This window comes from Macaca thibetana, chromosome 19 (genome assembly GCF_024542745.1).
Source record: "Macaca thibetana thibetana isolate TM-01 chromosome 19, ASM2454274v1, whole genome shotgun sequence".
In the NCBI taxonomy this organism is placed as follows: domain Eukaryota; kingdom Metazoa; phylum Chordata; class Mammalia; order Primates; family Cercopithecidae; genus Macaca; species Macaca thibetana.
The window spans coordinates 26,611,155-26,638,502 of NC_065596.1; the positions used below are offsets into that span (position 1 = coordinate 26,611,155).

General features: G+C 54.2%; 1 protein-coding gene across 1 annotated transcript in view; it reads right to left on the minus strand.

The window, feature by feature from the left end:
• Nucleotides 1–28: 28 nt before the first annotated feature.
• Nucleotides 29–27,348, minus strand: part of SYMPK (symplekin scaffold protein) — a 278,017-nt gene continuing 250,697 nt past the window's right edge. The window contains exons 11-28 of the mRNA XM_050772062.1: nucleotides 23,018–23,172; nucleotides 19,213–19,363; nucleotides 16,049–16,253; nucleotides 14,469–14,619; nucleotides 13,386–13,621; nucleotides 12,250–12,331; nucleotides 11,938–12,051; nucleotides 10,825–10,972; nucleotides 9,766–9,926; nucleotides 8,350–8,458; nucleotides 7,941–8,041; nucleotides 7,350–7,440; nucleotides 6,242–6,343; nucleotides 2,498–2,685; nucleotides 1,326–1,502; nucleotides 1,031–1,126; nucleotides 430–759; nucleotides 29–282 (exon numbers count right to left, since the gene is read on the minus strand). Of these exons, the coding sequence (XP_050628019.1) occupies nucleotides 145–282; nucleotides 430–759; nucleotides 1,031–1,126; nucleotides 1,326–1,502; nucleotides 2,498–2,685; nucleotides 6,242–6,343; nucleotides 7,350–7,440; nucleotides 7,941–8,041; nucleotides 8,350–8,458; nucleotides 9,766–9,926; nucleotides 10,825–10,972; nucleotides 11,938–12,051; nucleotides 12,250–12,331; nucleotides 13,386–13,621; nucleotides 14,469–14,619; nucleotides 16,049–16,253; nucleotides 19,213–19,363; nucleotides 23,018–23,172 (2,735 nt within the window). The 3' untranslated portion in view covers nucleotides 29–144. The remainder of the gene's footprint in view (nucleotides 283–429; nucleotides 760–1,030; nucleotides 1,127–1,325; nucleotides 1,503–2,497; nucleotides 2,686–6,241; nucleotides 6,344–7,349; nucleotides 7,441–7,940; nucleotides 8,042–8,349; nucleotides 8,459–9,765; nucleotides 9,927–10,824; nucleotides 10,973–11,937; nucleotides 12,052–12,249; nucleotides 12,332–13,385; nucleotides 13,622–14,468; nucleotides 14,620–16,048; nucleotides 16,254–19,212; nucleotides 19,364–23,017; nucleotides 23,173–27,348) is intronic.

Sequence of the window (27,348 nt, forward strand, 5' to 3'; positions counted from 1 at the left end):
CCCACCCTTTTTCTTTTCAGTAACTTGCCCAAGTTCACATCTTTTATTTTTTTTTTTTTAAGGCAAAGCACCTGCAGGTCAAGCCCCGCCCTGTCCCCCAGCCCCGCATCCCCGTCCCATCCCCCTTCCCCACCCCCAGCCCCGTCAGCTGTTCCCCTTGGCCTCGGGTTCCCTGGCATCCTCGGCAGCCGGGCTGGGGGTCTTCACGACATCTTCTCCAACAGGTGCCAGGGTCTGGGGGCTCCGCTCCTCCTTAGAGGTCAGCCCGCCCGCTGCTGTCTCCTGGTGACCGGGGAAGGAAAGGGGAGCCGGTTGGATGGTGTGGTCCCCTCCATGCTCCCATTCAGGCCCTGTCCCGATGCCCGTCCCCCACCTTCACCCCGGCCCAGCTCCGGCTTCCTCCTTCGCAGGGAAGGCTGCTCTCCCTACCTTGGATAGGGGGCCCTCGAGACTAGAGTCCAACAGCGCGGCCTCGGTCAGCCCTGAGTCGTCATCCATGCTGATGAAGATGCCCGGGGTCTCGCACTCAGGCCCCTCCTCCCGGAAATCCATGGCTTCCTCAGACGGGGGCGGGCCCGGCCGGGCCGAGGGAGAGAGAGAGGAGGAGGAAGAGGGGGCTCCCACTCCTCCCGGCTTCAGCTTCTGCTCCTCCTCCAGCTGCCGCTTTAAGGCCTTCTCCTGGGCCAGCCGCAGGCCAATGAGGTCCTGCGGGGGCCGGGGGGCCGGGGCCGGGGCCAAGGCCAGAGGCTCCAGGTCGTCCTGAGGGTGGGGAGGGCCACACAGAAGCTCAGAGGTGGGTGGCTCAGAGGACGGCGGGAAAGAGAAGGAACCACCCTGAGGTGGTCTTTGAGTTCACCAAGGGCATGGGGAGGAAGGGGCAGTTGTTTCCCAGACCCCCAACTCCCTTCCAGCAGGCGCATCCCCTGGGAGATGGGTGGCTCAGAGCAGGGGTGGCCATGGTGAGCCTTGCTGGCTTGGGGTATGGGGTGGGAGTCTGAGGATCCAGATGGGTGGGCTGCAGGGCCCTCACCTCCTCCAAGGGCCCTGCAGGCGCTTCCTTGGCCTCTGGCTCCTGCTTGCCGCTGGCCTCCAAGATGGTCATGATGGAGTTAGGGATATGAGCTTGCTGGGTGGAGAGCAGGAAGGGGGCGCTGGGGACAGCTCTGGCACAGAGACCCCACTTGCACACCTCAGGTCCCGGGGCCCTAACCCTCCAGAGCTCCTAGCAGTGCAGGGCCTTTTGTATCCACCTCCATCCAGTCCCCACCAACCGGAGGGACCCAGGGGGCCGCCCACCGCACACCCGGGGTGGGGGGAAGGGGTACCTGGTGGGGGGTGAAGGAGCGGACATGGGCCAGCAGAGGCTCCCGGAGCTCAGGGCACTTGTCAAAGACGGCTCCCAGCTGCTGGGGCGGCAGCTGCAGGATGACCTGGAAGCTCTGGGGCTTGGTGCGCTGGCAGCACTTGATGAAGCCCTCCCACACTTTGGGGTACTTCCACACCTGAACCAGGGAGGGAGGGAGCTGTCGGGAGGGGCACACAGGCAGTCCCCCCGCCTAGACACTGGGAGAAAGACCTTGCCAAGACCATGCCCAAATCCCACCATCCAAGATTCCTCTGGATGGGCCACAAGCAGCCCTGACCTCCCTCCAGAGGCCTTTGTCTTCCCGATCCAGCGGGCTGGACCATGAGGGCAACTTGGGAAGGGGCTGGAAGAAAACTCAGAGCCGCCTTTTACCAGAGCTACCCCTGGGCCAGGCCTAGGCTAAGTGCTGCGGGAGCACGTCTCATGACATTCCCACGGTAGTCTCCAGGGGGCGACATTAGCCCTGCTAAACAGCGGAGGTCAATGCCGGTGCCAGGACCTGTCCCGGGTCACATGTACATTCTCACGGCAGCCTCCAGGGGGCGACATTAGCCCTGCGGGATTTGGTTTTTTGTTCCATCACGTTATTTATTTATTTTTTTTTGAGACACGGTCTTCATCTGTCGCCCAGGCTAGAGTGCAGTGAGTGGCGCGTTTCTTCCTTACTGCAGCCCCAAACTCCTGGGCTCAAGCAGTCCTCCTGCCTCGGCCGCCCAAGGAGTTGCATTACAGGTGTGGGCCATCACACCTGGCCTCATTGTCGTTATTTCTAAAGCCCAAATTTCTAGCACTTCTTAAAAAACTGGACCATTTTTCAGCTCGGGGATGCATCCTGGCCGGGCACACAGCAGTGGAGGGTAAGAAGCAGCCATGCCTCTCCTGGGTGCACACCCCTTGAGGGTTACCATAGCTCCTACCACCCAGCTGCCCTCCCTCATCACCTGGGAGCTGGCCCAGTCATAGACCCTGGAACTCCGCTATTTTCTTGGCAAGGAGGCAGAGCAGAGCCTGCCATCCTCCACCAGGCTCCCTCTGGGGTCAGGGGAAGGGGAGGGCAAGCAGGATAGAAGCCTGCTGGTTAGGTCTGCTGCCGTCTGCAGCCTGGGGGCGGGGTGGCCGGGGGTGGGTTACCTGCTTCATGATGAGGCGGGACAAGATGTTCATGACGAAGCCCCCCAGGCGGGGGTACATGGTCAGGGACTGGATGACGGTCCTCATGAGCAGCATGGGCAGGGGGCTCTGCTCCATCAGCTGCTGCATCACCACGGCCAGCACCTCTGACGTGTACACGTTCCGCTCCGCAAAGCACAGGTTGGTGGCTGCGAGGAGGCGGAGAGTGGGCCTGTCCTCTCTGCCCAGCTGCCCCCTGGGAGGTGGGAGCCCTGGCCCTGCTGTCTGCCCGTGTGAGGGGAAGACTTCTAAAACCTTGACTTCTAAAGCCCCTGAGGGAGACAGGAAACTCCCCCCACCCAGCAGAAGGCACACTGCAGCCCTGCCCTTGGAAAACCTGCGGGCTTCATTCAAGGGAGAAGACATCCAACTTCAGGAAGCCCCAAAATGGGTAGAACAGGGAACCCATGGCCCCTCACTTGGAGGACGACCTTGGGAAAGATGTGTTGCTAAGCCCTGGGGGAGTGGCAGGGCCCCCCAACCCTGCCAGGGAGGGAAGGCAGCTATTGGCTTCCACCAGCCCCTCCAGAGAGAACAGCAGTCCACAGACCAGCTTGTCAGAGGGCCAAGGGACTGCCCACTCGGTCCTGACAAGGGTACAGGGCTTGCGCTGGTGCTGGGAAGATGGGGGGGGGGGTGCCAGGCAAAGGGCTGCGTGGGGGTTATGAGCACAATCAGTAGAGTAATAGCGAAGGGAGGGACAAGAGGCGGCTGGGGCCCGGGCATACGATGAGCTCAACACCCAGTGCCACTACCAGGAGGACCCAGAGGGTTGGCACAGCACGAGCATCCTCGAAGGCAGGCCCTGGGGGTCTGTTCCCCAGTAGGTGGCCATGCCCCAATCCACTGTGCTAATGGGAGGCCCCAGGAGCTGCCTTTGAAGCCCTTCCCCAAACACCACTTGCCATGTGAATGTCAACCAGGAAGTCTTTATTGAGCCAGAAGAACACCCCAACCCCCCAAATCCTTGAGGCTAACAGAGAACAGGGATGGGGTCTCTAAGGGAGGGGGAGGTGTAGACAGGTGGGAGGAGGCTGAATGGGAAGAGAGTGGAGGCGAGGGCCTGTCAGAAACCGAGGAAGCCCCTGCTCCTCCTCAGGGCCAGGTGGTCACTGGTCCTGCCCTCTCAACCACCTAAAGGCTCTAGAATCAGCCCTCCCCTCCTCCTTCCCTGTCAGCTTTGCCCTGGCCCCCAACCTGGGCCTCCCCTGAGCCTCTGATCCATTCTCCATACAGCAGCCTGAAGGGTGCTTTGGAAAGCTCAGACCTGACTCCTCTCCCAGAGACCCTCAAGAAACAAGGCCAAATTCCCACCACAGCCTGCGAGACTCCTGTGGGCAGACCCCAGGGGCGCCTTTCCTGATGGCGACAGCCTGACCTCCTCTCTTGACCAGGCCCCCTCTTTCGTCTCCTAGGTCCAGAACCAGCCAGCGAGCACCTCCCTCAGTCCCTGCAGTCTCCTGCTGCTGCCGCCTACTCAGCCTTCCTTGGTCTCAGCCCGAGTGTCCCCTTTTTTGGGAAGTCTTCCCTGATGTCCCACACCCAGGCTGGGTTATGTGGCCCCTCTGGGCTGCCCAGTCCCACGCCACCCCTCAGTTGTTACTGGCCAGGGACTTCTTGTCTCTTTCCCTGGACTGTAAGCCCTGGAGGGACAGGGCTAGGGCTGTCCTTCCTGTGTCCCCAGCACTACCCAGGATGGATACGGGTGAGCAGAGGTGCTGAGTTTTCTTAATGCTGGACTACCAGCAGTGGGTCTAGTTATAGACAAGTTCCCCAGAGGAACAGGGTGGTCTATGGGGGAGTGAACAGTGCACAACAAAAGGACTGTACTTTGTGATCTGGAGCTTAGAGTGCAACCAGAAAGAATTCTGGTGCCCGAGGAGAAAAACGTGGGCTGGGTCTGGGGACACCAGCTGGAAGGTTGTCTAGCCTGCAGTGTGCAGGCCTGGCTGTGTTGGAAGAAAAGGGTAGGGTGGTATAGGGTAGGCCCCCGCTGACCCTTCCAGGGGCCTGGCTCTTGGTGGCCTGTGTGGCCTCCGGCAAGGCCCTTTCTTCTGGGCCTAGGATCCTCAGGGCTTCTAATCTGGGTCCACAAATGGTCTTGGGGTGTGTGTGTGTGTGTGTGTGTATGTGTGAACCCCCTCGAACTGTATGCAATTCATATGAGCATACTGTCCTGGGAATGGGCTAGAACTTTCCTCAGATCACCAAAGGGGTCGGGGAACGTGAAGACCACAGCCCTGGTCTATGAGCCTGGAGATCTTTCCTCCCTGCGGGTCTCCCATGAGAGGCCTTGGGGCCTCCTGGGTTTTAATGCGGGTTTGATATTTCTGTAAGCTCCTCTCTTGACCTTAAAAGTTTCTGAGAAAACTTGCAGAGGGGCCGGGCGCGGTGGCTCAAGCCTGTAATCCCAGCACTTTGGGAGGCCGAGACGGGTGGATCACGAGGTCAGGAGATCGAGACCATCCTGGTGAACACAGTGAAACCCCGTCTCTACTAAAACTACAAAAAACTAGCCGGGCGAGGTGGCGGGCGCCTGTAGTCCCAGCTACTCGGGAGGCTGAGGCAGGAGAATGGCGTGAACCCGGGAGGCGGAGCTTGCAGTGAGCTGAGATCCGGCCACTGCACTCCAGCCTGGGCGACAGAGCGAGACTCCGTCTCAAAAAAAAAAAAAAAAAAGAAAACTTGCAGAGGAAGGTTTGTAAGTCGCTGAAACACCGTTTCAAGCTAGAACACGAAAGTAAGCGGCACAGAGAGGAAGCCCTTTCCTGTCTGAGGGTGAGAAGAGAAATCAAAGGACAGCAGTCTTCTGAGTAGAGAGGGCGACAGTGAGGGTGTCCAGCTCCGTGGGACAGGATGGCTCCTGGCCCAGAAACCCGGCGCTCTCAGGGGAGGTGGTCCTCCGTCGCGGAACCGGCAGAGCTGGGATTCCCACCCAGGTCCGTTTAACTTCAGATTCTGTTTTTTCCACTACACCACTTAGCTTCTGCGCGGCCCTGAGTAAGTCACCTAACCTCTCTGGAGCCTCCATTTCCTGTCTACACAATGGAAATGAACATACTCACCAAGTGGCGGACCAGCAGGCTCAGGTCTGTAGGCCTTCAGGGAGAGCCCAGCGCAGAGTGCTCAGTGAGTGGGGGGCCATCGTGAGCCAGTCAGTTCGTCGCCAACCCTGCCGCCCTGGAGGCAAGCTCTCCTGCCTCATCTACCCTAGGCCACAAGTGCCATGGAGCCCTGGGTCTGCCCTGCTGCTGCGCCTCTAAGCCTCTGATTACCACTCATGGTGCGCCCTGCTTCCTTCTATTCCTCGGGGCTAGGGGTGGGGCTACCCCTGACTGCTTTAGGCCCACTCTGTACCAGTGCACAGCAGGTACATCAGAGTGCCTTAGACAGAGGCAGAAAAAGTTGGGTTGTAAAGGGTAAAACCTGGGAGGAAGGAAGGAAAAGAAGGAGGGAGGGAGGGAGGAGGAGGCAGGTAAAGGAGGAGGGAGGGAGGGAGGAGGAGGCAGGTAAAGGAGGAGGGAGGGAGGGAGGGAGGGAGGAGGCAAGTAAAGGAGGGAGGGAGGTGGCTCTCCAGAGCTCTGAGGTGGGGCTGTGAGTGGCAGTCTTTGACTTGGCAGATTCCAGTGGGGGCATGTAGGTGACTGAGGTCCTGCCCCTGGCATTGCAGGGGCCAGGCCACTGGAGTTGGGGGAAGCACCTCACCTTTGATGATGGATTTCATGTCGCACTTCACGGAGTCGATGTTGTGTAATGCGATCAGGAGCTCTCCAGGGTTCAGTGGGGACAAGGCTGAGTTTCCCTCACCTGCAGCGGGTGGGAGAAAGGGTGGGGGAGACAGTACGGACGCATAAGAGATGGGTCTGAGTTCCCCAGATTGGGGCAGCTGGGAGCAAAGATGAGGTGCCCTCTGCTTTCAGGGCTGAAACAGGGGAAGTCACTGACAACATAAAAAGGGGACACCGAAGGTAGCAGCAGCCCTCGGGCAGCCTACCATTGCCACCGTGTGCTCCTCCCCATCCTGGGCTCCCACCCTGGGTAGTGTGTGGCACGGCTGGGTCTCTCTGCTTCCGGGCTGTGCACCCGCGAGGGTAGGGTAGGACCACCTCATTGTGTGGTCCCCAACAGACTCTAACGCGGCACAGGGGCTCATGGGCATTTGCGGCACAGGACAAGATGAAGCCAGGCTGCAGCCTTCCACAGTGGCTGGAGCCTTCAGCTGTGTGGGGCCTGGGGGAGTGGAGGGAGGAGGCTGGTGGGGTGGCTCTTTGCTGCTGCTCTTTTGATGGTCCCAGAGCCATCTATGTGTGTGTTTTAAAGCACCAGGGTCTGTCTGCGTGGAACAGACATCCTCCATTCTGTCTTTAGCTCCAACCACTGGGGTGAGGGGCGAAGAATCCCTTCTACTTTACTTGCTAGTTTTTCTAAGTTGAAAGTTTTGTTTCTTTTTGACTGTGTCAAAACAAAATGCCCCTAGCCCACAGCTTGAGGGATTCAGGCAAGATCTGAGGAGGGACCAGACTACAGCCCGGCCTGAGAGGGGCTGCGGTGTGGCCAGATCCTAGAAGGGGAGACGCTGCTGGAGCCTCCGGCCCCAGCTCCACAGTCTTGTCCCTGCTGTGAATGAAACCATCATCCAAGCATCCCGGAGGGTGGCCTGGGAGCTCCGGGACACATGGAAATGTCCAGTACAGCTGGTGTCCCAGGGAGCGGGATGTGGCCCCTCTCCCCGAGGGGGGCGCCTGCAGCTTGCCTCCTGCCCCAGCACCTGGGTGGGTGGGCCTCCTGGTGGGGAGGAGGCTGCATCACCTACCATGCTGGGTGCCCAGCAGGCGGTTGAAGACTTCCTTCACCACGATGGGGTTGAGTTTGATGAGTTTAGGCAGGGCCTGGATCACCTCTTTCTACAGGGAGAAGGCGGTGGGGTGGGGGTTAAGTCAGATACACCCTCACTTCCCTTCTAGACAAGCCACCCCTTCTGCTTGCCCTGGGGAGCTGAGGGCAAGCTCTGGCTCACTGAGCCCCTCCTACCCTCACCACACCCTCAGGACAGAGCTTTCTCCCCAGCTCTCACCCCATCTGAGTCCCTTGCATGTCACATCCTAATCCTTGTCTCACAGAGAAGAAAAGCGAGTCTCAAAGAGGGGAAGGGACCCGCTTGAGGTAGAGGAGGAAGCAGCAGAGCCACGGGCACCCGGGTGCCCATGCAAATGAGTCCAGGAGCTGCTCTGCATTTCCAGGGTACACAGGTGCCAGCGGCTTCCACGACTTCTGACCACAGACAAGGTGTCTTCTGCCCTCTGCTATGTGCCTCTCGCTCAACCGCTTCTGCAACGTGCTGCCCTGCCCCTCCCGGTCCCACATGTCCCAGGTAGCAGGGACAGACGGGCCTCCGGCTCCATACCTTCTCCAGCCCATTGAGCACCGGGATGAGGAAGCGGACGTCTGGCAGTCGCTTGTGGTAGAGATCCCGGACCCGCTTCACCAGCTCCGGGGAGGGTGGGACTGCATGGAAGCAGCAGGAGGCACCGAGTTGGAGGCAGAGGGGAGCGTGGGGGAGGGTGGGCACCCAGGAAAGAGAAGCAGGCGGGTATGAGGGAATGTATGGCAACTTCACAGCAGAACTTTTCACCCTTGGCTGCTCACGTGCAATTAGCACCACACTGTTCCAGATGGAGAAACTGAGGCCCTAGGACAGGCAAAGACCCACAAGAGGTGCGACCATCTGGGGACCCAGTGGCTCGGATTCCCAGGACCCGGGGAAGGCTAAGGAAAGGGAGGAAAGCATGAAAGGTGGGGGTCTCCAGGGTCACCTTTGTCTGTGAGGCTGTGCAGACATCGTGTGACCAGTGTCTCTGCCCCCTTGGGACAGTTTTCCACCAGCAGGAGCAGCTCCGGGGAGTTCATGCCCATTCCTCGGATCTAGAGGCAGAGACAGGGATGACCACACCCAGGGTGAGAGCTTAGGGAAGGCTCAGGTGCTGCCGGCAGGGTGGCTGCGGGAAATGCTGGGGCTCAGGGTGAGACTGGTGACAGGGTTTGGAGGGTGGGGGAAAAGTAGGGAAGGGTGGGAGAGGTCAGACAAACCTCGGCCTCTCCCTGCAGCCTCTCCGGATGTGGCCTGCTCCAGCTCCCAGCCCTGGCTGGGCTGTCCTCCAGCAGGCCACTCCTGTGTGGCTCAGACCTGACCTGACCTCGAATGCCTACCCTGTGCTTCACTCACTGGTAAAGATGTTTCTGGCTCCACCCACACCCACCCGCTTCGTGACTTGGTTTCTCATGCGCGGCTGGCTTGGCTGTGAGCCCAGACCAGGCTCCACCTGCTGCTGCTTCCTGAGCCTGCCCCATGGTGAACGCCAAACACAGGAGCTGGGGCCAGGCTCCACCTTCGCCCAGGAATGTTTAGCTCCTGACTAAAACCGAATGTCTCTGCCCTCGGGAAGCTCACAGCCCCACAGGATCACTTTTCTGCAAAGTGAGATCACTTTTCCACAGTTGGCTCACCTTGGGAATGGGGCTAAAAATGTTTCCTCCTGACTACAAGCCTGTTATCCCCATTTTCCAGGTAAGGGCCCCACTGAACCCAAATGGCAGATAGGTGGGGATTAACATACAGTTCTCTCTCCCATTTATCATGAAAATGTTCGGTAATCCAAAAATGTCAGGGGCAGAAAGAAAAAAAGTGGTTTCAAACCCTGCTGCAAACTGAAGTGCAGACCTTCTAATCTCAGGTGACAGTCTGTCACTGAGCTGCTTCTCCTGTGGGCAGCCCTGTGGCTCCAGAGAGAGAGGTGGGAAGGACTTATGTCTATGTAATGACAGCTAAAGAGTCCCATTAGCAACACCGGGAAGGTCAGCTCATAAACAGTGACAGTGACACAGAGGTTTATGTGCCTGAGTTCATGGACTCCTTGCATCAGCGTGGAGGGACTGGAATGTCTTCCCTAGTTTTACTGACAGGCCCGAGGTCGCAGTGAGAAAGTGACAAGTGAACACGAACCCAGCTCTATCCAGCTCTAGGCTCCTAACTGCTGAGCCACTCTGACATTTCCTCGGGAACTGATGAGTGACATGCGGACCGCCCGCAAGCTACACAGCCTGGGTCGACCCGGGGTGACCACCCTTTGGGCTTGGCACACTCTGAGGTGGAGCAGGTTGGGGAAGAGCTGGAGCTGGGGACATAGCCCTGCCTGTGGGTGGGCAGGGCCTGGTGGGCTCAGGGGCCTCACCGGCTGCTCGATGACCCTCAGCACCGTCCGCTTGATGTCGGCGATGGCTTCAGTGTACACGGCCGCCAGCTCGTGGATCAGCTTGTGGTTCTGAGGCAGGAGAGCCAGGTAGAGGTAGAGACACTGCTTCACTGTCTCCTCCGTCCAGGGCGCTGCCACCTCTGACAGGGCAGGAGCGGCGTCGGATTGGCCCACACTCTTCTCCAACCCCCTCGGACCCTCAGTAACTGTCCCTTCTTGGGCAGTGGAGCCAGGGAGGGCAGAGAAGGGAGCCGGGGCTGGGGAGCTAATTGTTCTAGGGCAGGGAAATGGGGTGGGACCAGGACTTCCTACCTCCAGCCTTCCCCGACTGCCAACACACAAGGCAATTAGAAGGATCTTTGAGTGCGATCCTGACCCTGTCCCTCTCCACCTCCAAGCCCAGCCACGCCCTGTAGCCTCAGAATAAACCCCCGGCTCGCTGCCTCCCAGTGGCTGCCAGGTGTTGCATGGGGTGGCCCCGGCCTGCTGCTGCCCTGCTGCCCTCCATGGTGGTCACACACCCCTTCTAACAGTCCCGAAGGCCCTGGTCTCTTTGCCTTTGCATCCGCCCTCCTTTCTGCCTGGTCCACAGCACCTGCTCAGACTCTGGGCCTCCCGAAGGCTGTGCGTCTCCTGGGAATGCTTCCTGGCACCTGGGCCAGGCCTCCCGTGCTGCCCTATCATGGCCCCAAGACTTCCCATTTAAGGGTCCATTTACTCGGGGTCTGAGTCTACCTGTCTGTAATCCTGGGGGACCCAAGGCTCTGTTGAGGGAACCTGCCTGAGATGACCCTGCCTGGTCCTTCCTGGGGCCCCACCGATGGCTGGCTCTCCTCGTCCGCCAGATCTCTCTCCCTGACCCCCTAGGCTAGGTCAGATGTCCCTACCCTGACTCCCACAGCCCCCAGGTGGCTGTCCCAGCCCTGCCCGTTCCCGTCACTGGTGTCCGGGTGGCTTCCCCACTCAGCCCCTCTGCTCGCAGCGACCAGAGCGCGGACACAGCAGCACTCAATATGCATCTGATGACCTGCGCCCAACCTGTGTCTTTGTCAGCTCCAAACAGCACAGACGGTGGGTTGGGGTGCACCAGGAGCTGCAGGTAGTTGAGGGCAAATTTCTCCACATACTCCCGCAGCTGCTCCTTCTCATACATGCGTTTGATGAACAGCAGGGCCTGGGAGCGCACCTGAGGAGGAAGATGGAGAAGGGCAGGGTCAGGGAAGAGGGAAGAGGAAGAACAGCTATTCCTGCGAGTGTGGCAACACTCATGTGAAAACAGACCCGAGCCTGAGAAGGGGCAGCCCAGCTGCTACCAGGGCCCAGAGCTGGTCCCCAGCGCAGGAGGCAGATATCCCGGCCAGGGCCGGACCCACAGCACCACCTCGCTGCCTGCCTCTCCAGCCCATCTGCCCGTCTCTCCAGCCCATCTGCCCGTCACTGCTCCTTGCCTTGCTCACCAAGCTCCAAGCAGAGGGAGATCTCAGTTCCTTAAAAGTGCCACTCCCTGCCAAGTCTCCCTAGAACGCCTACTGCCAGCTAAACACTGTTTCACTCAGATATTATCTGCCGGGACCTGTGAGGGTAGGGGCTGGTCCTGGGCACTCTGATCCCAGCAGCAGCACAGGGCCAGGGCCAGGGCCAGGGCCAGGGCCAGGGCCAGGGGTGTGCAATGAAGGTCTGCTGAATGAATAAACATGCTGCCAGGCAGGGGCTGGGGCAAAAGGCTGCAGGCAAGGATGGGTCAAGGGCGCTCTCAACCACAGTATGTGCACATTTGTCCCCTCGTCTAGAGCACACCCAGCTATTCATTTTCCAGGTCTCAGCCCACATGTCCCCTTCTTGAAGGAAGCTTTCCTTGAAACACCTCCCCTGCCCACCCCACCACCAGATGGTCGGCCCCTCCCTCCCCAGGGCTCCGCAGCTGCACACTGCTCTGCTCAGCTGCTGAGCATGCTGGGTCCTCACTGCTGGCTGAGGCCACACTGGCTCCCCTGCTGGGCAATGCCCTCAGGCCCCAGCACAGGACTGGGCTGCACGAGGAGCCTGTGCTGGCCACCACAGGCGGACTAAGAACGAGTTGGTTCCTCAGGATACAGGTGGCCTCTGCAAACTGCAGGCTGAGGGCAGCCAGGAAGTGGAGCAGGGGATCACCTTGTCCTTCTCATGGGAGCTGAGGTCGAGAAGGACATGCAGGTACTGGAACTGGCGGGACGGGCGCTTGAAGATCAGGTCTCGAAGCGTGGACATGCCCAGGTAGGTGCGACTCTGCAGCAAGAGGAAAGGGACCTGAGCTCAGCCCACCTGACTGTGCCTTTGGGCTCTCTCTCCTGACTGCCTCTGACAAAACGGCCCGGTCCCTCATGAAACCCCTTGCCACAAGGTTTAGGCTGTGTGCCCTTCAGAATCCTCAGGGGAGAGCCCTGTCCCTTGGCCCAGGCTGCAGTGACCAGGGCCTGTCCTCACCTCATCCTCGCAGTACTTGCGGATCACCTCCAGGGCACTCTCTGTGATGAGGGGCGCCTCCAGCACAACCTTGGTGAAGATCCTGCCAGAGATGGAGGGAGGGCCATGGCTGCAGAGGAAAAGGCCGCCTGGCTCCCAGGCCCTACTGAATTGTAGGAGCTCAGGGCCAGCAGGCCCTCCCTCAGGGGTTGCTTGTTCAAGCCCCTGGTTATAAAGCTTTGGAAGTGAAAAGACCAGGGTTCAAAAGCTGCCGGCTGGATGATCGAGGCAGAGGCTGCACCTCTCTGAAACTCATTTCTTCCTTTTGTCAAACAGGGATTCCTAACTTTATTCATTGAACATAAAAATGGGAGGGAATGACGGCGGGTGGAGAAGGGTGTGGGCATTTTAGATATGGTGGCCTCAAAAGGCTGCTACGAAGTTACATTTGAGTATACTGGTAGATGAGAAGGAGCCAACCACACACACAGTTGAGGGAAGGGCATTCCAGGCAGACAGAACAGGAAGCACTAGTGCCCTGAACTTGGCACACTCGAGGAACAGACAGAAGGCCAATGTGGCTAATGTTCGGGGAGTAAAGCCAAAGAGAGTGAATAACATAACGCCTCACTGGTCACACAGTAAGGAGGCTGTGCTTTATCCTAGGAGCAATGGAGAACCATGGAAGGTTCCTCGTGGGGAAGTAATAAAAGGATTTATATAACAAAGTGTTCCCGGAGCTGCTGTGTGGAGGACAGATGAGTAAGCTGGAGGCCACGGACAGGAAGGAAGCTACAGAACCAACTCAGGTAGGAAATGGGGTGTAGAGAAGTCTATCTCCAGGCCCATGGGTGAGTACTGTTATTTACAGATGGGAAAATGACACACAGGGGGAGTGACAAAGCCACTCAAACCATGCTCAGAGCAAGTGGCAGAGCTGGGGAACAGCTCAGGGAGTGCGACCTGCAGCTCACATGCAAAACTACAACCTTGAACGTGCCTCCAGAGGGGGAAGGAGGAGAGAAGACTTGGGATGGACTCGAGAAGGACTGACTCGGGGGGTGATGAAGAGGCAGGTGGTCAGAATCAGAAAGGGAGAGCAGCACCAGAAGAGGGGGCCTCGTGGGGACAGGAGGGTGCAGGGTCAGCCCCCTCACCCATCCTTCTGGTCTGGTTTCTCCTGCAGGCCGGACAGCAGGCGGATAAGGCAGTCCTCATACTTGTCCAGGGAGCCTGAGGCACCCGCGGCCAGATAGGCGTTGTACTCCTGGTAGAGCCAGGCGAAGGCCAGGTCCAGGCGGGCCCGCACATCCTCCAGGATGAAGGACAGGACCTCCGCCTTCAGGCCCGAGTTGAACTGTGTCACCAGGCTGGCCAGGATCTTTATGCGGACCTGGTGGGAGGGCGAGCCAGCATGTCAGTGTAGGGTGGGCAATCCAGGGACTCTGCATTGGTGCCCTGCGACTCCTCCCACCCAGGCACAGGAACTCCCAGAGCAGACACGGAGTGAAGTGAGGAAGGCCAGTCAAGGACCCTTATGCCCAGGAAGGTCCCATTTGTGTGGCAGGGGGTGGGGGTGCCAGGGTGGGGATCGATCATCACAGGATAAAACGAGTTTCTAGGAGCAGCACCCATGTACTTAAGTGCACAGAAAAGATCCTCAAAGATTCCCCTCATTTGTGCCTCTGTCACCTTTGGAGAGGGGGATGGGGTGCAGGCGATGGCCACGGAAGAGAGTACTGGATCTGGATTCCCCAGAAATATTTTTCAGCTCAGGGAGTACGTTCCTATACTACTAGCTAATCAAAAATTAACTTCACAGAATGGGAAAAAAGTCACTTTTCCCCATTCTTTGAAGGTAACAGTGCCAGCAAGTGGCAGAATCAGGACTGAGAACTAGGTATATTTTTAAAGCTAAATAGTAACAGTAAGAATGTTAACAACCGTGAAGAACCAAGACCACAAGAGCAGCCCTCACTTGCAGAGGCCTCCCGGCACCCGCCGTGTGCACCTGAGCGCCTGTGTGCATGGCACGTTTCCTCCTTGTCACCCGGGGGGAGCTGCCGCTGCCGTCTCTGTTTTATGGAGGATGGGAGTGATCTGGAGAAGCGGCTGTGGCAGCAGAGCTGGGGTCCACAGCCAGGGAGGTTTGATGCCGGGGCCAGACTCTGTGCTGGATGTGAGGTAGACGCTTGGGTAGAGGGACTGGAAGGATGGGGTGGGGGGTGGCAGGGGCACACCTGGGCTGCCCCGCTGCAGGCCACAGCCTTCTCAGCCCGCAGGATCCGCTTCACAGCGCCCAGCTTCATGGCTTCCACCTGGGCATCAGTCAGGGGCTTCAGCACATCGCTGAGACGGAATATTTTCTTGCGCCCACCGGCGCCTGCCAGCCTACGTGGAAGAGCAGTGACAGAGATGCAGGGGCCCAGACTGCAGCACAGGCCTGTCTGGTGACTCTCCCAACTTCAAGGACTAGGTAGGCCACAGAGATGGCCCCCATCCCCCTGCTGCCTCTCCAATTCCTGTGTCTCTGAGGCATGGTGGGGCGGTGGGTAAGAGGAAGGAAGAGGATGTTATTGTGGTTTTGCAGAGGGTGTCTTAGGAAAGGCTTCTGTAAGTGGGGATCTGAATGGAGGCAGGGACAAGATACACAAATGTCTGGGGGACCAGCTCTCCAGGCAAAGGCCCTTAGGTGGGAACCTGCTTGTAGGCACGACTGGAGGAGGGGTAAGGGTAGCAGAGAGCTCGGAGGGTAGCAGATCCTGCTCAGCTGTGTTAGTAAAACTTGGGGCCGGGCGTGGTGGCTCACGCCTGTAATCCCAGCACTTTGGGAGGCTGAGGCGGGCAGATCACGAGGTCAGATCGAGACTATCCTGGCCAACATGGTGAAACCCCGTCTCTATTAAAGATACAAAAAATTAGCTGGGCGAGGTGGTGGGCACCAGTAGTCCCAGCTACTCGGGAGGCTGAGGCAGGAGAATGGTGTGAATCCAGGAGGCGGAGCTTGCAGTGAGCGGAGATCACACCACTGCACTCCAGCCTGGGTGACAGAGCGAGACTCCGTCTCAAAAAAAAAAAAAAAAAAAAAAAAAAGACTTGGGTGGCCGGGACTGGCTGGATTTTGTGGTGTGTAAGGGAGGTAATAATGGGGACAATGATGGTGACAGCCAGTAGCATTTACTACACATCAAAACCATGCAAAATGCTTGACAATCACAATCACTTTCACTCAAGTTATCTAATCTAGTTGTCTAACCGTCACCATCACCACGAACTAATTTAATTCTTCTTTGATCCTTACACGAAAGATACTATCGTTATCCCAATTTTAGACATAAAAAAGGGTTTGTTTTTGTTTTTGTTTTTTTACAGGAAGGAAAACAGCAAAGGCTTAGTGGTTATGGCAGTGACTCGGGAGTCAGGAAGAACCCAGTCCAGACTTCCTTCTGTCTGCCTCTCACACACCACACACACACACACACCACACACACACACACACACACACACACACACACACACACACACACACACACACACACACACACACACACACACCACACACACACACACACACATACACGGCCAGTCCAGACTTCCTTCTGTCTGCCTCTCACACACACCACACACACCACACACACACCCCACACACACACACACGCGCACACACACACACACACACACACAGACAGCCAGTCCAGACTTCCTTCTGTCTGCCTCTCACACACAACACACACACACACACACACACACACACACACACACACACACACACGGCTGGGCAGGGCTCCTGTCCTGCCTTAGCACCCAGAAGAGGACTCACCGGGGCTGAGTGACAGGGATAATGGGCTCTGGCCTCCTCTTGGCCTGTGGTGCCTCTTCCTCCAGAGGGGACATGGAGCTCAGGGAGCCCACCACCGAGATGGCTTGGCCCTGGGCTGACAGGCGCCGCTTGATCAGGACACTCTCCGTCTTCACCACCTTCTCCTCCTTGGGCTCCTCCTTGCACTGTTTGGTCTGCTCTACACCTGAGGGGGAGGCAGCAAACGGACACCCAGTGTGTGAGACCCACCAGCTCCAACCCGAGGACCTCCTATGTGCCCGGCTCTGTTCTGAGCCTTGTACACACAAAACCTTGTTTAAATCCACACAACACTGTCCTGGAGTGGGTACTCTTTTTATCCCCGCTTTTCAGTACAACTGAGGCTCAAACTAGAAATGCCACTAATTGCTGGAGGGAGCAGCAAATGCTACAGACTCTTTGGAAACATGATGAGCAGTTTTTGTTTTGAGACTGGGTGTCACTCTGTCACCCAGGCTGGAGTACAGTGGTGCAATCAGGGCTCACTGCAGCCTCGACCTCCTGGGTTCAAGCAATCCTCCTGCCTCAGCCTCTCAGCCTCCCAACTAGCTGGGACTACCGGCACATGCCAACATACCTAGCTAATGTTTGTATTTTTTTGTAGAGATGAGGTCTCCATATGTTGCCCAAGTTAGTCTTGAACTCCTGGGCTCAAGGGATCCTCCTGCCTTGGCCTTCCAAAGTGCTGGGATTACAGGTATGAGCCACTGTGCCCAGCCCTCATCTGTTTTTTTATTTGGAGACAGTTTTGCTCCATCACCAAGGCTGGAGTGCAGTGGCTTGATTCTGATTCGCTGCAGCCTCCGCCTCCTGGGTCCAAGCCGTTTTCCTGCCTCAGCTTCCCGAGTAGCTAGGATTATAGATGCCCACCGCCATGCCCAGCTAATTTTTGTATTTTCAGTAGAGACGGGGTTTCGCCACGTTGGCCAGGATGGTCTCAAACTCCTGACCTCAGGTGATCCACCCACCTCAGCCTCCCAAAGTGCTGGGACTACAGGTGTGAGCCACCACACCCAGCCTGCAGCAGTTTTTATAGCACTGATCACACCCTGTGACCCAGTGGTTCCACTCCTTGGTATATGCTCAAGACAGATGACAGCATGCGTACATGAAGAGAACTGGACACAAACATTCACAGCAGCTTTATTTCCAATGGCCAAAAACGCGAAAGAAGCCACAGGTCCATCAATACCGGTGTGGATAAAACAATGATTGTATATTCATGTCACAGAATACTACTAAGCAATAAAAAAAACCAACTAGCACCTCACACGACAACATGGAAGAATCTCAAAAATGTACAGTAGGCTGGGCGCGGTGGCTCACGCCTGTAATACCAGCACTTTAATAGGCCGAGGAGAGTGGATCACCTGAGGTCAGGAGTTCAAGACCATCCTGGCCAACATGGTGAAACCCATCTCAACAAAAAATGCAAAAAAAAAAAAAAAAAAAAAAATCTGCTAGGTGTGATGGCGCATGCCTGTAATCCCAGCTACTTGGAAGGCAGGATAATCACTTAAACCCGGGAGGCAGAGGTTGCAGTGAGTCGAGATCATGCCATTGTACTCCAGCCTGGGCGACAGAGTAAGACTCTGTCTCAAAAAAAAAAAAAAAGCAAAAAAAAAAATTAGCCGGGCATGGTGGCAGCGGGTGCCTGTAATCCCAACTACTCGGGGAGGCTGATGCAGCAGAATCACCTGAATCCAGGAGGCAGAGGATGCAGTGAGCCAAGAAAGTGCCACTGCACTCCAGCCTGGGCCACAAGAGCAAAACTCCTTCTCAAATAAATAATAAATAACTAAAAATAAACAAACAAAAACCACAAAAAACCGTACGGTAAGCCAGAGAAGCCAGACTTTGTGATCTTATTTAGTTTAGTTCAAGAATAGGTAAAACTAGGGCCGGGCACAGTGGCTCACACCTGTAATCCCAGCACTTTGGGAGGCTGAGGTGGGTAAATCACGAGGTCAGGAGATGGAGACCATCCTTGTGAACACGGTGAAACCGTCTCTACTAAAAATACAAAAAACTAGGGCCGGGTGCAGTGGCTCATGCCTGTAATCTCAGCACTTTGGGAGGCTGAGGTGGGTGAATCACGAGGTCAGGAGATCGAGACCATCCTGGCTAACACGGTGAAACCCCGCCTCTACTAAAAATACAAACAATTAGCCAGGCATGGTGGCCGGTGCCTGTAGTCCCAGCTACTCGGGAGGCTGAGGCAGGAGAATAGTGTGAACCCGGGAAGTGGAACTTGCAGTGAGCTAAGATGGCGCCACTGCACTCCAGCCTGGGCGACAGAGCGAGACTTCGTCTCAAAAAACAAACAAACAAACAAACAAACAAACAAAAAAACAAAAAAACTAGCCAGGTGTGGTGGCGGGCACCTGCAGTCCCAGCTACTCGGGAGGCTGAGGCAGGAGAATCGTTTGAACCTGGGAAGTAGAGGTTGCAGTAATAAGCTGAGACTGCGCCACTGCACTCCAGCCTGGGTGACAGAGGGAGACTCTGTCTCAAAGGAAAAAAAAAAAAAGAAAAGAAATATTATATCTAATTACCTTTGAACTATGCGTATAAGAAACATAAATGAATTTCATGTTTAGACTTGGGTCTCATCCCTAAGATACTTCATCATGTACATGCAAATATTCCAAATGCAAAGGTGTGAAATCTGAAACACTTCCGGCCCCAAGCATTTTCAATAAGGGATATTTAACCTGTGTCTTGATCTGGGTGATGGTTACACTGGTGTGTTCACTTTGTGAAAATTCACTAAGGTCTATAGTTAAAAGAGTTCTGCATTGTACTTATGTGTATTATACATTAATAGTACTGTTAAAACGGGGTAAAACTATGAAGCTCGGAGAGGTTAGCTAACTTGACTAAAGTTATACAGCTATTAAGTGGATGAGATCTGATTCAACTCAAACCTCAAACCCAGGTCTGTTGGATTTCAAAGCTCAGGACTTAAAAACACTGAGCCATCTATCTGTGGTACCTGTCATTATCTACACCTTAGCTCCCACATGATTTTCATCTGCACCACAAGGAGGTGCTCTTCCAGTTAGGAGAACCCAGAAGCCACAAGTGCCAACCCCTGGCCCAGGTTAGGGCCAGGACACACTCACCTGGTCCCAGTCCGGCAGCTGTCATCTGTGTGGCCATGAGCCGAGCCAGGTGCTTGATCTGGGCTTCTGTGCCTGCTGACTCCACAGGGGTGTAGATGGCCTGGAAGGAGGCTGGCATGGCCTCCGGCAGGTACACCATGCTGATGAGGACCTGTGGGAGGCCCAGGAAGAGAGCCTCTCCTTAATCATTAACTCAACAAGCATTCTTTTCACGCCCATGCCAATACGGGGGAAATGGCAGTGCCTAAAACCGACTTGGGCCTGCACTCCTGGAGCTCAGCCTCTTGGGGAAGTCACAGAGAAAATAAATAACGATACAGTGTAGTGCTTGAGAGAGGAACGCGAAGGGTACTGTGAGCCACAGCAGGAGCCAGGCAAGGCAAGGGCTCCCTGGGCAAGAGAACTGATGGAGGGTAGGAGTCAGCCTAATACAGGACAAGGTTTTGCAGTGGGAGGGGTGTGTATTCCCCGTAGAGAAACACCATGGGAGAAGACTAAGTAGCAGCAGAGCTGGCACCCTGTCCAAAGAACAAAAGAGGTCAGGTGTAGTGGGTCATACCTGCAATCCCAGCACTTTGAGAGGCTAAGGCAGGTAGATCACTCGAGGTCAGGAGTCCAAGACCAGCCTGGCCAACATGGTGAAACCCTGACTCTACTAAAAATACAAAAATTTGCCAGGTGCAGTGGCACGTGCCTATAATCCCAGCTACTTGGGAGGCTGAGGCAGGATAATTGCTTGAACCCAGGTGACAGCGGTTGCAGTGAGCCGAGATCGCACCACTGCACTCCAGCCTGAGTGACAGAGCAAGACTCCGTCTTATTCATAAAGAAAGAAAAAGAGAGAGAGAGAGAGAGAGAGAGAGAGAGACAGACAGACAGACAGACAGAAAGAAACAGAGGCCAGGCGCGGTGGCTCAAGCCTGTAATCCCAGCACTTTGGGAGGCCGACACGGGCGGATCACGAGGTCAGGAGATCGAGACTAGCCTGGCTAACACGGTGAAATCCCGTCTCTACTAAAAAAATACAAAAAATTAGCCGGGCGAGGTGGCGGGCGCCTGTAGTCCCAGCTACTCGGGAGGCTGAGGCAGGAGAATGGCGTAAACCCGGGAGGCGGAGCTTGCAGTGAGCTGAGATCCGGCCACTGCACTCCAGCCTGGGCGACAGAGCCAGACTCCATCTCAAAAAAAAAAAAAAAAAAAAAAAAAAAAAAGAAAGAAAGAAAAGAAAGAAAGAAAGAAAGAAAGAAAGAAAGAAAGAAAGAAAGAAAGAAAGGAGAGAGAGGAGCAAAAAGAGGTTCAGGGAAAAGTGTAAGGACTGGGAATTGACTTCAAATAACAAGCAAACAAAAAACCCCCCAGAATCCTAACAGAGAACATCCATGGATGCCAGCAATTAGTAACAAAAGATAATTTCATTTATATTTATTTATTAAGACAGAATCTCACTCTGTCCCCCAGGCTGGAGTGTGGTGGCACAATCTTGGCTCACTGCAACCTCTGCCACCCGGGTTCAAGCAATTCTCCTGCCTCAGCCTCCCAAGTAGCTGGGATGACAGGTGCCTGCCACCGCACCTGGCTAATTTTTGTATTTTTAGTAGAGATGGGGTTTCACCATCTTGGCCAGGCTGGAAAAGGATAATTTTAAACTCCCTATACATTTGGAGCTTTAAAAAAAATTTATGCTGGGTGCAGTGGCTCACGCCTGTAATTCCAGCACTTTGTGAGGCCAAAGTGGGCAGGCAGATCACGAAGTCAGGAGATCAAGACCATCTTGGCTAACATGGTGAAACCTCATCTCTATTAAAAATACAAAAAACTTAGCCAGGCATGGTGGCAGGTGCCTGTAGTCCCAGTTACTCGGGAGGCTGAGGCAGGAGAATGGCGTGAACCCAGGAGGCGGAGCTTGCAGTGAGCCGAGATCGCGCCACCGCACTCCAGCCTGAGCAACAGAGCGAGACTCAGTCTCAAAAAAAAAAAAAAAAAAATTTTTTTTTCTTAGAGACAGGGTCTTATTCTATTGTCCAGGCTGGAGTGCAGTGGCGCCATCATAGCTCACTACAGCCTCAAATTCCTGGGCTCAAGCAATTCTCCTGCTTCAGCCTCTCCTGTGGCTGGGATCATAGGTACACGCCACTACGCCCAGCTAATTTTTTTATTTTTATTTTTGTAGAGACAGGGTCTTGCTATGTTGCCAAGGCTACACGGTGAACTTTAAATGCACACTCTAAGTAATAACTAATTAGAACAGAAAGATAATGAAACTACTATAAATTAAAATGTATGGAATGCAGCTAAAATAGTACTTAGATGTAAAATCAAATCCTTAAATGCTTGCTTACATTGGAAAAGAAGACTAAAAATTCATGAGCCAATCACTTAAAACCATGGGGAAAAACATTCAAATAAAGTAGCAGGGAAGAAATAAAGGCAACAGAAATAAAACAGAAAAAGTGACAAAAGAATATGAACAAAACAAAGAGCTAGTTCTTTTGAGATGACTGAAAACGAGCAAATATTTTGCAAGATTGCACATAGTAGTAGCAACAAAAAAGGGGCACATTACGGACATATGGTATTTTATACTACGAATAGCAGGCATTTTTATAAATGGTGAGGAGCAACTTCATGGCAAAACTAAAAAGGTCAATTCCTAGCATGTGATAAGACAAAAGGTAGAACGGCCGGGCGTGGTGGCTCATGCCTGTGATCCCAGCACTTTGGGAGGCCGTGGTGGGCAGATCACCTGAGGTCAGGAGTTTGAGACCAGCATGACCAACACGGTGAAACCCTGTCTCTACTAAAAACACAAAAATTAGCTGGGTGCAGCGGTGGGCGCCGGTAATTCCAGCTATTCGGGAGGCTGAGGCAAGAGAATAGCTTGAACCCAGGAGGCGGAGGTTACAGTGAGCCAAGATCGTGCCATTGCACTCCAGCCTGGGCGACAAAGCAAGACTCCGCCTCAAAAAAAAAAAAAAAGACAAAAGGTAGAACAAGTTAATAGAAGCCAGATCAAAGATGGCTGACTAAGGCAAGGAGAACTTAAATTTTACTTGAAGGAAGTTGGAGCCAGGTAGCAAGTGAGGGTTGGGCTTCAGGTGAAAAGGGTGGGCCTGGCCCAGGGCAAGTGCTGCAGGGGTGGAAAAGAGGGCAAGGATTAGGGAGAGAAGGAAAAGAGGTTCACTCCCAGTTTCTGGTTTGGGAACTAGGTGGGGCCTGCAGAGAAGCGTGGGGAGAAAGTGGAAAAGTGCAGATCTGCCGTGTGAGTCTGAGGTGCTTCTGGGACATCTCAGTGGAGGACGATCAGAAGCGGGCTGCATACCCAGGCCTGAGGCTCACTGATGTAGTTTGGGTATTTTTTCCTTCCCAAATCTCATGTTGAATTGCAATCCCCGATGCTGGAGGTGGGACCTGGTCGGGGGTGTTTGGATTGTGGAGGGGATCCCTCATGGCTTGGTGCTGTCTTCGGGACAGCAAGTCCTCACAAGATCTGGTCATTTAAAAGTGTGTGGCACCTCCCTGCCCCAAAACACTCCCTCTCACTTGCTCCTGCTCTGCCACATGAGATGCCTGCTCCCCCTTCACCTTTCACTACGATTGGAAGCTTCCTGAAATTTCCCCAGAAGTGAAGCAGATGCCAGCACCACGCTTCCTATACAGCCTGCAGAACTGTAAACCAATTAAACCCCTTTTCTTTATAAATTAGGAGGGTACTCTGGAGGTAGACAGTGTGAAGTGGAGGCAGGAGAAAGACGGAGGAGATCCTTCCTTACTGCTCCAGGGGAAAACACTCCTCACTCATCCTCACCAGATTGGCCACATTATCAGGCGTCAGCAGAGGCTGCAGGAACTCAGCTGTGATGTCCGTGTCTGACTGGCTGGAGATCTGGGCTGAGGCCTTCGAGGTCCCTGATGGGCCTGGCTCCAAGTCCTTGTCCTCATCGTCCTCCCCCAGGTTGGGCTCTGGGATAAGGGAAAAGAACAAGATGCTGGCTATAGAGAGAGCAGCAGGCCCTCCATCCTCCTGGGGCGCCCAGGTGGTCCCTGCCTCTAGTCAGCCTCTGCAAACAGCGGATGAAGATCCAGGCTGCAGCTCTGCCTCTGGCACCAAAGCACTGTATGACCCTGGGCAACTACCTGACTCATTCTGGGCCTCAGTTCTCCTGATCTGGGAAATGGGAGTAAGCCACACCCCTGCAGCTTATCATGCTGAGCTCTAGGAAAAGATTATTATTACTGTTTTTTGAGACAGTCTTGCTCTGTTGCTGAGGCCGCAGTGCAGTGGCATGATTTCGGCTCACTGCAACCTCCGCCTCCCAGGTTCAAGTGATTCTCCTGCCTCAGCCTCCCAAGTAACTGGGATTACAGGCATGCGCTACTAGGCCCAGCTAATTTTTTTGTATTTTTAGTAGAGATGGGGTTTCACCATGTTGGCCAGGCTGGTCTCAAACTTCTGACATCAGGTGATCCACCTGCCTCAGCCTCCCAAAGTGCTGGGATTATAGGCGTGAGCCACCGCGCCTGGCCTTGTGCAGTTGTTTAGAAGGCACTTTGGCAATGGCTATCAAGAATGTATACTCAGTAGCTAAGGGCACACCTGGTACTTAGACCTTGATTTCTGAAACTATTCCTCACTTAAAGGAAACCAGGGCTCCTTAGAAAGAAAGAATGATTCCAGGGCTGGTGCAAGGACAGTACAAGAGGAATCTAGAACATCTTGTCATGCTAGTAAGTAAGTGTAATGCTCAAAACAACTTATTCCTGATAATAAGTGGGAAGAAGAGAAAGTCCTTCCTTACAGCAGAATGTCAACTAATAAATGTAGAAGGAAAATCTCTTTGGAGCCAGGACAGAATAATAGACTCAGGCAATAATCATCATTGGATGTTAAAACCACTGGGTGAGGCCGGGCACGGTGGCTCACGCCTGTAATCCCAGCACTTTGGGAGGCCGAGGCAGGCAGATCACAAGGTCAGGAGATCGAGACCATCCTGGTCAACACAGTGAAACCCCATCCCTACTAAAAAAAATACAAAAAATTAGCCACCTGTAGTCCCAGCTACTCGGAAGGCTGAGGCAGGAGAATGGTGTGAACCTGGGAGGCAGAGCTTGCAGTGAGCTGAGATCATGCCACTGCACTCCAGCCTGGGTAACAGAGTGAGACCCCCTCTCAAAAAAAAAAAACCAAAAAAACCAAAAAAACCACTGGGTGAACGTTTAAAGAGAAACATGTATTTTACATAGTTTCAAGTTTCAGGTATCTCCCCCAGCTTATTACTGACAAAGAGAAAAATGGCACTTGACACTAGAGAAAGCTGGTTGATACTATCTTAACCAAGTGTTCACAGTTAACATCTCCAACAATGGGACACCATGTGCCTCCTGATCCCATGTACTGAGGCAACCAGGGGATCGTTTCTGTAGCGTTCCTGCCAAAAATACCTAACCTGACTCCAATCACGAGGCAAGAGCAAACCCAAATGAAGGGCATTCCACCAAACAACTGTCTTGGACTCTTAACAATGTCAATGTCACGAGACACAAAGGAAGGCTGAGGAACTAATTCAGGAGATGCCAACTGAACGCAATGTGTGGTCCATGCCTCATAAGAGTACACAGTTTTTAGTACTATTTTTTTTTTTTTTTTTTTTTTTTTTTTTTTGAGATGGAGTCTGGCTCTGTCACCCAGGCTGGAGTGCAGTGGCGCCATCTCGGCTCACTGCAAGCTCCGCCTCCCGGGTTTACGCCATTCTCCTGCCTCAGCCTCCCGAGTAGCTGGGACTACAGGCGCCCGCCACCTCGCCCGGCTAGTTTTTTGTATTTTTTAGTAGAGACGGGGTTTCACCGTGTTAGCCAGGATGGTCTCGATCTCCTGACCTTGTGATCCGCCCGTCTCGGCCTCCCAAAGTGCTGGGATTACAGGCTTGAGCCACCGCGCCCGGCCGTTTTTAGTACTATTTTTATAACTTGTCTGTAAATTCAAAATTATTTCAAAATAAAAAGCTTAAAGAAACAGAGAGAGGCTGGGTGTGGTGGCTCACGTCTATAATCCCAGCACTCTGGGAGGCCGAGGGGAGTGGATTGCTTGAGGTCAGGAGTTTGAGACTAGCCTGGCCAACATGGTGAAACTCCGTCTCTACTAAAAATGCAAAAAAATTAGTGGAACATGATGGTGCACGCCTGTAGTCCCAACTGCTCGGGAGGCAGAGCAGGGAGAATCTCTTAACCTTGGGAGGCAAAGGTTGCAGTGAACCAAGATCAGGGCACTGCACTCCAGCCTTTTTGACAGAACGAGACTGTCTCAAAAAAAAAAAAAAAAAAAGGAAACAAAGATAAAGTTACTGGGTAAAATATAACTTTAAATACACAAACCCTGGTCGGGGGTACTGGCTCAGGCCTGTAATCTCAGCACTTTGGGAAGCCAAGGCAGGCAGATCACTTGAGGTCAGGAGTTCAAGACCAGCCTGGCCAACACGGTGAAACCCTGGCTCTACTAAAAATACAAAATTAGCTGGGTATGGTGGTGCATGCCTGTAATCCCATCTACTTGGGAGGCTGAGGCAGGAGAATTGCCTGAACCTGGGAGGCAGAAGTTGCAGTGAGCCGAGATCGCACCATTGTACTCCAGCCTGGCTAACAAGAGTAAAACTCCATCTTCAAAAAAAAAAAAAAAAAAAGAAACAAACACAAAAATTAGCCGGGCGTGGTGGCACACGCCTGTAGTACCAATTACTCAGGAAGCCGAGGCATAAGAAACGCTTGTACCTGGGAGGCGGAGGCTGCGGTGAGCCCAGATTGCGCCACTACACTCCAGCCTGGGCAACAGAACAAGACTGTCTCCAAAAAAAAAGGATGAGGTAGATTTCTATGTGTAGATGTAGAAAGAACTCCGAGATTAAAGTAAATGAAACTAAATGAAAACAACTCAAGGTACCGAATATGCTGCTGCTTAGTATACTTACTTAATTATGAAAAAAGATAGTAAGATCTCTACTTCACTCTTTAATTTTTTTTTTTTTTTTTTGGAGACAGAATGGAGTGCAATGGTGCAGTCCTGGCTCACCACAACCTCTGCCTCCCGGTTCAAGCAATTCTCCTGCCTCAGCCTCCCGAGTAGCAGCGACTACAGGCACGCACCACCATGCCTGGCTAATTTTTGTATTTTTAGTAGAGACAGGGTTTCACCATGTTAGCCAGGCCTATTTCGAACTCCTGACCTCAGGGGATCCACCGGACTCAGCCTCCCGAAGTGCTGGGATTACAGGCGTGAGCCACTGTGCCTGGCAATTCCCCCCTCCCTTTTTTTTTTTTTTTTTGACAGAGTCTCGCTCTGTCGCCCAGGCTGGAGTGCAGTGGCGAGATCTCAGCTCACTGCAAGCTCCGCCTCCGGGGTTTACGCCATTCTCCTGCCTCAGCCTCCCGAGTAGCTGGGACTACAGGCGCCGCCACCACGCCCAGCTAGTTTTTTGTATTTTTTTTAGTAGAGACGGGGTTTCACCGTGTTAGCCAGGATGGTCTCGATCTCCTGACCTCGTGATCCGCCCGTGTCGGCCTCCCAAAGTGCTGGGATTACAGGCTTGAGCCACAGCGCCAGGCCTTTTTTTTTTTTTTTTTTTTTGAGACGGAGTTACACTCTTGTCACCCAGGCTGGAGTGCAATGGCATGATCTCAGCTTACTGCAACTTCTGCCTCCCAGGTTCAAGTGATTCTCCTGTCTCAGCCTCTGGAGTAGCTGGGACTACAGGCATGCACCACCATACCCAGCTAATTTTTGTATTATTAGTAGAGACAGGGTTTTCCAGGTTGGCCAGGCTGGTGTCGACCCTTAACTTCAGGTGACTCATATGCCTTGGCCTCCAAAGTGCTCGGATTACAGGCATGAGCCACTGCGCCCAGCCTAATTCCTTATTTATGTATGTATTTATTTATTTATTTATTTTTGAGAGGGAGTCTCGCTCTGTTGCCCAGCCTGGAGTGCAGTGGTGCGATCTCGGCTCACTGCAAGCTCCACCTCCTGGGTTCATGCCATTCTCCTGCCTCAGCCTCCCGAGCAGCTGGGACTACAGGCACCCACCACCATGCCCGGCTAATTTTTTGCATTTTTAGTAGAAACGGGGTTTCACCGTGTTAGCTAGGATG